Here is an 8,482-nt window from a genome sequence, read left to right on the forward strand (position 1 = left end):
CTAAAGTAAGGATGTCATGACGTAAAGCACCACTTTTCAATGCAATCTTCAGCAATTGTCTCAAAATCGTACAAAAATCGCAAAAAGAAATCAAGAATATGTTCATAAATGTTGAACTTACAAAAAAAAAAAAAAACAAAGACAGCGTCACAATTCTTTTTACAAAAACACACCTGTCGTCAATATGCATTGAGTGGCTTGATCAATCCATAATCTAAAGATGTTACCTGTAAGATCAATATTAATTCTTCAATCGATAAATGATAGAGTTGCAAGGGGCCAAAAACTTCAATTTCTTATTTTCTTTTGTGGATTGAGTAATCAGTTATCTATCTTTGTAATCGTCTTCAAACACCTACATATAACAAATGTTTATTAAGTTCTAGTGTTTGAGAGAGAAGACGATTAGAATCATCCGATAGCTCTGTTGGTTAAGATTAATCAGAATGAAAAGATGAATAACAATATAGAACCCTAATCTAGAGACGATGTAATCGCGTAATAGCTGAGCTTGAGGAAGCGATTCAGAAAGGATTTCAATCAAATATGTTGCAATCATCTTCATTGACTTATCAAAAATTGCTAATTAGGTGGCTGGTTTATCGAATTCAACATGGAAAGTGTTTATTACAGACGGACGTTTTGTAATCAAGAGAATTTGGAATGCGTTCAATTGATTTGTTTTTCTTTAAGATGACATCATCAGAATAATGCAAAAGGATCTATTGGTTGAAATTAATCAAGAAAATACAATGAATGGTCCTGATTGTTAAAAGTGATGTCATCAAGTTTCTCTTTTAATAATATTTAGAGATTTGACGTCATATAAACTAATCTAAATATTTTATTTTCTTAAACTTTGTTTTGTTACCATATAAACTAATAAATATTTTTATAAAAAAAATTTATTTGTTTATCTTATTATTATTATTATTATTATTTTCTAAAATACATGTAGTTATTACAAAAAAAGATGCATTATGTGGACTGTGTTGTAATTTTCGTGTAAATAGCATAAACCATCATGTAAATGGGCCAACGGGTATGATCCATTTCTTAAACAGTAATCTGCAATTCCTAATTTCTACACAGCACAGAATCGCTCATCGCTTCCAGTATCCGAGCACCAAACAGGGTGGGAGAGAGATCCATAGAGAGTGAGAGAGAAAGATGTTTCTGCGGAGGTTTGCTTGGCCATCGTCATTGATGATGATGGCCAGGGTGAAGGAAACAACGGGGATCGTCGGTCTCGAGGTGGTTCCTAATGCAAGGGACGTGCTAATTGGTCTTTACAACAAAACCCTAAACGAGATCCAGCGTGTACCTGAGGACGAAGGCTATCGGAAGGCCGTTGAGAGCTTCACGCGCCACCGATTGAAGGTATGCCAAGAGGAAGAAGATTGGGAAGCCATTGAGAAGCGACTTGGTTGTGGTCAAGTTGAGGAACTCATTGAAGAAGCTCAGGATGAGCTCAAACTCATTGACAAAATGATCGGTACCAATTCCCTCTCTCTCTTAAACAAATCCTTCAATTCGATTAATGATAAATTGACGACGATGAATATTAGTCAAATCATAGAGATGAGTTAGGTATTTTGTTTGATCTACTGTTACTGATGGCTTTTGTGGGTACATACATTTCATTTCACAGGTTACACGAATTTAGTTAGTGTTTTGTAGTTGGAACTTGAATTGGTGCATAGTTAGTTCAAATCTTCAACTGATGTTTCTTCAATTCTGGCCCTTGGCCACAGCATCTATGTTAGCTTTCCTGATTGAACCATGTAAAATTCATGGTGTTCTTGGTTTGACTTGTAAAATTTATCTCTTTTTCTCTTCATAATTGTAATTCTAATTCTCATCACCTAAAGTTTATTTATTACTAATCTCTTCTCCACACTCCACTTACTAATTCAGTGCAGTGAATTTCTGAATATATTCCTACAAGTTCTATAATGACATTTAGAACACAACACATGAAAACAATAGCAACAATTCTCCTGTTGTGAAATCAATGCACATGATTATGCAATTGTACACTGTTGACTGTTTCTATCAAACTTTTTTTGGCAACAATAACAACAAAACTTCATTACAAATCATAGGCATCTTGGTTTTTAGCTCGAGTAATCTTATATCTTCATTTCCTTGATTACAATTTTGTAATAAAGAACCAAAATGCATTGACATCTTTTGGTACCAAATTGCAGAGTGGGACCCATGGGGTGTACCCGATGACTACGAATGTGAAGTAGTTGAAAATGACGCTCCTGTCCCTAAGCATGTCCCACTACACCGACCTGGTCCTCTTCCTGAGGAGTTTTACAAGACTCTGGATGCTATCATGACTGGAAAATTGGAGCCTCCTGCTAAAAAAGACGAGTCAGCAATCCCTGCAAGTTCCCAATGAGCAACAAATCATGCTTCTTTCTTTCCGGGTTTGTTTCTATTTATAGAAAGCTGAAATCTTTGCTATTTTCAGAATTATTGTTCATGTTTTGTCTGAATAACTATGTGTTTGGAGGCTAATAAACACAGATTCGGCTAGTGGTGTCCACTATGTTTTCTGTAGGGGCTGTTTCTATTTGATTTAATGGCTTAATACTTAATTTGGATAGAATGACTTAATGGGTTAAGCCAAAAAGCCTGGCTTTATGCATTAAGACACTAAATCTTTACGTATTTGCCCTTACTTTTTCCCTCCTTAGTCCTCTCATATTACAATTGATGAATATTGTGAAATTTGTTTTTTGGAATGTAAGGGTAAAATGGTCATTTCGTGTGAGAAAATAAAGGAAATATCTACAAGGAAATACTTGAAACAAAATTGATCGAATTTTCTAATATTGCTTTGTGAGATTCTTCCTAAACACCATGAAAGATAAGCATCATTCCATCATCCTTAACATATTCTATCGTGTATAAATAAATAAATGTTTTCATAAAATATGGATTTGTATTATTTACAGTTCATTCTTGATTAAAATGTAATGTCTATAAGTTGTAAACCATTATTTCTCATCTAATTAAAGTTTTATATTAGGGGAACAGAAAAGTAAGCATTAATATTGGATAAAAGTAGGGAAAAGAAAACTAACCTTATATGTTGATAAATTGGATGATTATGAACAAACTAGTAGTAAAAATTGTTGGAATATATGATATAGAAATAAGAGATGTGAAGATTATTAAGTAGTTACCTATGTTTGTATTTATATTAAAATTTCGTTATGGATTATGGATTATGAAGTTGCGTTAAAAAAAATAGTATCTTTGATTCATTAATAAGGTGACACTAAAACATTATGTAAGAATCCTATATATTGGAAAGTAGGTTGTTATAACTGAAAGTAGGATACGTAAATGGCATGATGTATCAAGTGAACGTAATGGGTAATATTTAAATGAAAACATAGTGATTGAAATTCAAAGCATACAATAAAATAAAGTTTCAAAACTCCGAATAAATTCAACGAAACAAAATTGATCGAATGTTTTTCTTGTAGTTACAAAACCTCACCCTCCTTATTCTATTTGTATGATGTATTTATTTATTAGCATCTTTTTAGTTTTATAAAATTTATCTTAAAAAAAAAAAAACGACAGATGATATTTATGAATCTTTATGTAAAGATGTTATTATAGCCTCCTATAAAACGGAAAAAAAAAAAAATTATGAACAGAGATTCATGGCGTGAAGAAAGATTTTTTCACACACTCTATCTACATCATGATGACGAAGACAACCAATACCAAATGGACCATAGGATTATAAATTATGAGTTCAAACGTATACGTGTAAAAACCGTATCTATCTTTTATACAAATTAATCAGTACCAAATGGACCATAGGATCATCAATTATGAGTTCAAACGTATACGTGTAAAATCGTATCTATTTTTTTTATACAAACTAATTCATGTTAAGATGATTATTGTACCTAATTTTTGCAATAATTATTGATCATTCAAATGTGAATTTTAATAAATTTATTTGTGAATCACTGTGAATTCATTTGTGTATGAAATAATAAAACAAATTCAAGTGAATTACTTAGATTTACATGTGAATGTGAATTTAATTAGATTTTTGAATATGAATATTTATTTGAATTACAAGTAAATTCGATATGTTTAGATAAACGATTCATATATAATTAGTGCCATGTCATATGAGTTACCAATTACCCACTCATATTTATATTTATGAAAGTGACATTTTAAACCCGATAAAATACACTTTGTGCCCCTGGAACGCAAGAAGAAAAAAACTAAAAGATCATTTAAACCAATTCATAAAAGTTCGTTACCAAACAGTGACATTAACCATTTTTTATATATACTGTTTTTTTCCGATAAAAGATGAGCTCTAAGAAAAGGAGTTTTTTTATAATCCTATACGTTGATGTCCACCAATATTTCTTTTGATTAAAAACGATAGTTCAACTCTCAACTTATATATAGTTGTGAGCACCTTTCTACCAATATTTGATATCGCTGTCGTTTATTATTTTTTTCTAAATCGTCAAAGTCTCAAAGATGAAAAGTAATCCTAAAAAAATTATATCAAGAATTCAAGCGCTCTACGTCATTCCCATTTATTGTCGTATACTATAAGTTTCACAAGTTTCTCTAACAAACGCATTTCACTGAAATGGGGACAATTATTCTGTATCCATCTCCAGGCATGGGACATCTCATATCAATGGTGGAGCTTGGAAAACTTATCCTCAAACACTATCCTTCCTACTCCATCGTCGTCCTCACACTCATCCCCTCCTTCAACACCGGTACCACCGCCACCTATGTCCGCCACATCTCCGCCACCTACCCCGCCATCACTTTTCACCACCTCCCTGATATCCCTCTTGACCCCTTACTTTACCCCTCCATGGAAGCCATCATCTTTGACCTTATTCGACTTAGCAACCCCAACGTCAACAACGCCCTACAATCCATTTCTCTCTCTTCTAAAGTCATCGTCTTCATCATCGACCTTTTTTGCACGCCGGCGATGTCTTTGGCTGATAAACTCAACATCCCTGTTTACTACTTCTTCACGTCCGGTGCATCTTGCTTGGCGCAATTCCTTTACTTTCCAACGATTCACAGAACCACCAATGAAAGCTTTAAAGATATGAACAGACCCATCCACTCGCCGGGATTGCCACCGATACCCTCGTCGGAGATGATAAGCCCACTTCTCGATAGAACAACTACTGATTATTCCGACTTTCTTGTATTCTGTGAGCACTTCCCTAAGTCAGCTGGGATCATCGGCAACACATTTGACTCGTTGGAACCAAAAGCCATTAAAGCAATTACCGACGGATTGTGTGTCCCCGATCTACCTACTCCGCCGCTGTACTGCGTCGGACCGCTGGTGGCTCCCGGTGAGGATAGTCAACACGAGTGTTTGAATTGGCTCGATTTGCAACCGAGTCGAAGTGTTGTTTATTTGTGTTTTGGGAGTTTGGGTTTGTTTTCTGCTGATCAGTTGAAGGAGATCGCTACGGGGTTGGAGATGAGTGGGCAGCGGTTTTTATGGGTTGTGCGAAGCCCACCGTCACATAATCAAGCCGACCGGTTTCTGCCACCGCCGGAGCCGGACTTGGATTTGCTACTGCCGGAGGGTTTCTTGGCTCGTACAAAAAATCGGGGACTTGTAGTGAAGAATTGGGCGCCGCAAGTGGCGGTTCTAAGCCACGAGTCCGTCGGTGGATTTGTGACTCACTGTGGGTGGAACTCGGTGTTGGAAGCAGTACGTGCAGGTGTTCCGATGGTTGCATGGCCGCTTTATGCTGAGCAGAGATTTAATAAGGTAGTGTTGGTTGAGGAAATGGGGTTGGCTCTTCCGATGGATGAGTCAGAGGGAGGGAGGGTGGCGGCGACGGAGGTGGAGAAGCGGGTTAGACAGTTGATGGAGGCGGAGGAAGGGAAAGCTGTTAGGGAGGTGGCGATGGCGAGAAAACTGGATGCTGCTAGGGCAATGGAGGACGATGGGTCTTCTCGTGTGGCACTTTCGAAGTTGGTTGAATCATGGTAGCTATATGTGAATCATTATAGTTCATTACACGACAAATTAATGTTGTCAAAAGTATCAAAATAATGTCTTTATTTGTGTATTTTATGTTCACTTGACCTTTGAGACTATTGTGTTGAGTTTGTATTGTTGTCCTCTTTGTTAACTCCGCTCAACTCAGAATCAAACGGCAATATTGTAGATCTCATGTTTTTTTGCAACTAAAGTAATAATTTACATTTTAAGTAATGATATACACAGAACAACCAATATGTATTGATCTATAAATGTTGCCCGTTTGCCTTCAATGGATATGTATTGATCTATATTTTTTTAATTAATTTAAAGATTTCCAAGTGAACTGAGTCTAAAAAAAAAGAACAACCGAATCAAATAGTATATTAAACCATAGTCATTAAGATCCCCGTCTTCATTTTAAAATTTTACAATTTTAAAATCATAAAAGTACACACTAAAATTTATCTGAAACAAGATATATTAGATATATGTTGGGGTCTTATTATCTCAACCAGGACCTAAAATCTCCTGATATGATCTAAACTCTTTAGAGTCTACGAATATAGTCGATCCTTAAACATTTGCAAACTTGAAATCAAACATCACATGTCGTAAGAACTATCATAGAGCATCACCATTTCATCCGCTCATCTTGAATTAGACAGCAGAGCTGGTCCTGAGGATGTAAATATCCTTAAATACCCAGGACGAGTTAGAAAAAAGGGTCCCTATCGATATTATAAGTTTTTATTTTTAAATATCCTTAAATACCCAGGACGAGTTAGAAAAAAAGGTCCCTATCGATATTATAAGTTTTTAGTTTTTAAACATTTGCCCCCCTGTTAGAGATATATCGTGACACTCATGTGATTCTATTTGTGATCTTAAACCATTATTTGTACATGATCATGATGGTCTTTTGTTTCCTTTTCTGCTTAATATTTTTCTTTTGAATTTTATTGTTTGTAGTAACAATAATTATGGTTTATGTTTAAGAAGTTGAAATTAATTTCATCAACAATATATTAAATAACATCAAGTTATAATGAACATTGCACAAACAAGACATCGTAAACAAGTTTAACGATTATTTCATTTTGGTAGGATTTTTTGATCTTGATCTTATCTTACGATCACGATCTTATAAATCCTAAAACGATTCTAGCCAAGATCCCAATATTGACAATATTCATATAAACTATTGTGCTTCCTTGACTTCTAATCGATCATCATTTATGCTTTTATTTTTCTTTTACGACAATTTTGTTTTTCATTACAATAAGATTGAATTGCGAAAATGATCCACGTGGTTTGCTAATATTTTTGGGGTACCATCCAATGAGTTTTAAAGTTGTTGGTTCGGTACTTTTGATATTGTTTGGTTGTGGATTTGGTCACCTTCAAATATGAAAACACTATATTAACCCATTGGTTTTATTTTTACATTTTATACATGTTTTTAATATTTTTAAAATAGAAAAGGCTCACCACACCTCCAACGACCCACCACACCCACTCCACCCTAATCCACCCTACACTTCCATTTATCCCAATACTTTTATCTTCCCTTCTAATATCTAACTCGTCGACAACCTTTCCCTCATCATCGACCGCCGCTAACACAACATACTAAATTGTCAGCAACATCTCATTTGCTAGCTTCAGAAACTCAATCTTTCTCGAATGAGTTTAACATGCCTATTATATATATATATATATATATATATATATATATATATATATATATATATATATATATATGCATTTGCTTCCTTCTCTTTTGGGAGAAAACAACAAAATGTGGACAAGAGAACAAACTAAGTGAGAGTGTTTTCTATGGATGAAATTGTCTATCAAACGTCGATAAGAAACAAAAATACAATGTTTTGTTTTGTTACAATGGATATTTAGTTGTTATGATTAAATCTGATGTAAATACTAATGACACTTTCAACTTTCAAGCTTTTAAATTCTAGAGGAGTTGCTTTAAGTGTTAATGACATGGGTGTTGGAGTTGTAGCATGGAGGGTTTGAAGTGTTTTTAGTTTTTATTAGAAATGAGTTTTTCGGTGGTGTATGTGTAGTAACACCTAAAATAAGGGTTTAATCGAGAAGCTTTCCGACATTGTATATTTTACTGTCCTCAGGATTCTCTTCATAATCATATATTATTAGTATATCCGTGGGTAATTGCCATAAAGCCCCAAATTTACATAAAATTTTCGGTTATGCCCAATGCTATTTTTTTGTGCGTTAATGCCTAATATTCAGGAAGATTTGTTGATTTTTGCCCTTCAACTTATTTTTACCTTCAACACTAGGTCAACCACATATATGTCGCTGAATGGATGTAAAGCTGACGTGGCTGCCACACCAACGTCTTATATTGATGAGAAAAGTAAAAGTGCCAAGGAAGAAAATGGGCCCAACGAGAATCAAACT

General features: G+C 34.5%; 1 protein-coding gene and 1 pseudogene across 1 annotated transcript; both read left to right on the plus strand.

Annotated features, from left to right (window-relative positions):
* The first annotated feature begins 1,052 nt into the window (after positions 1 to 1,052).
* Positions 1,053 to 2,547, plus strand: LOC145138442 (putative NADH dehydrogenase [ubiquinone] 1 alpha subcomplex subunit 5, mitochondrial). Its single transcript, XM_079072527.1, has 2 exons — positions 1,053 to 1,495; positions 2,211 to 2,547. Exons 1-2 carry the CDS (start codon positions 1,171 to 1,173, stop codon positions 2,408 to 2,410), a joined length of 525 nt encoding a protein of 174 aa, XP_078928653.1. The 5' UTR covers positions 1,053 to 1,170; the 3' UTR covers positions 2,411 to 2,547.
* Positions 2,548 to 4,575: 2,028 nt separating this feature from the next.
* On the plus strand, positions 4,576 to 6,310 carry LOC145136438 (UDP-glycosyltransferase 88B1 pseudogene; annotated as a pseudogene).
* The last annotated feature ends 2,172 nt before the right edge of the window (positions 6,311 to 8,482 follow it).

Source organism: Lactuca virosa, chromosome 9 (assembly GCF_052849685.1).
Source record: "Lactuca virosa cultivar CGN04683 chromosome 9, Lactuca_virosa_CGN04683_v6, whole genome shotgun sequence".
NCBI lineage: Eukaryota > Viridiplantae > Streptophyta > Magnoliopsida > Asterales > Asteraceae > Lactuca > Lactuca virosa.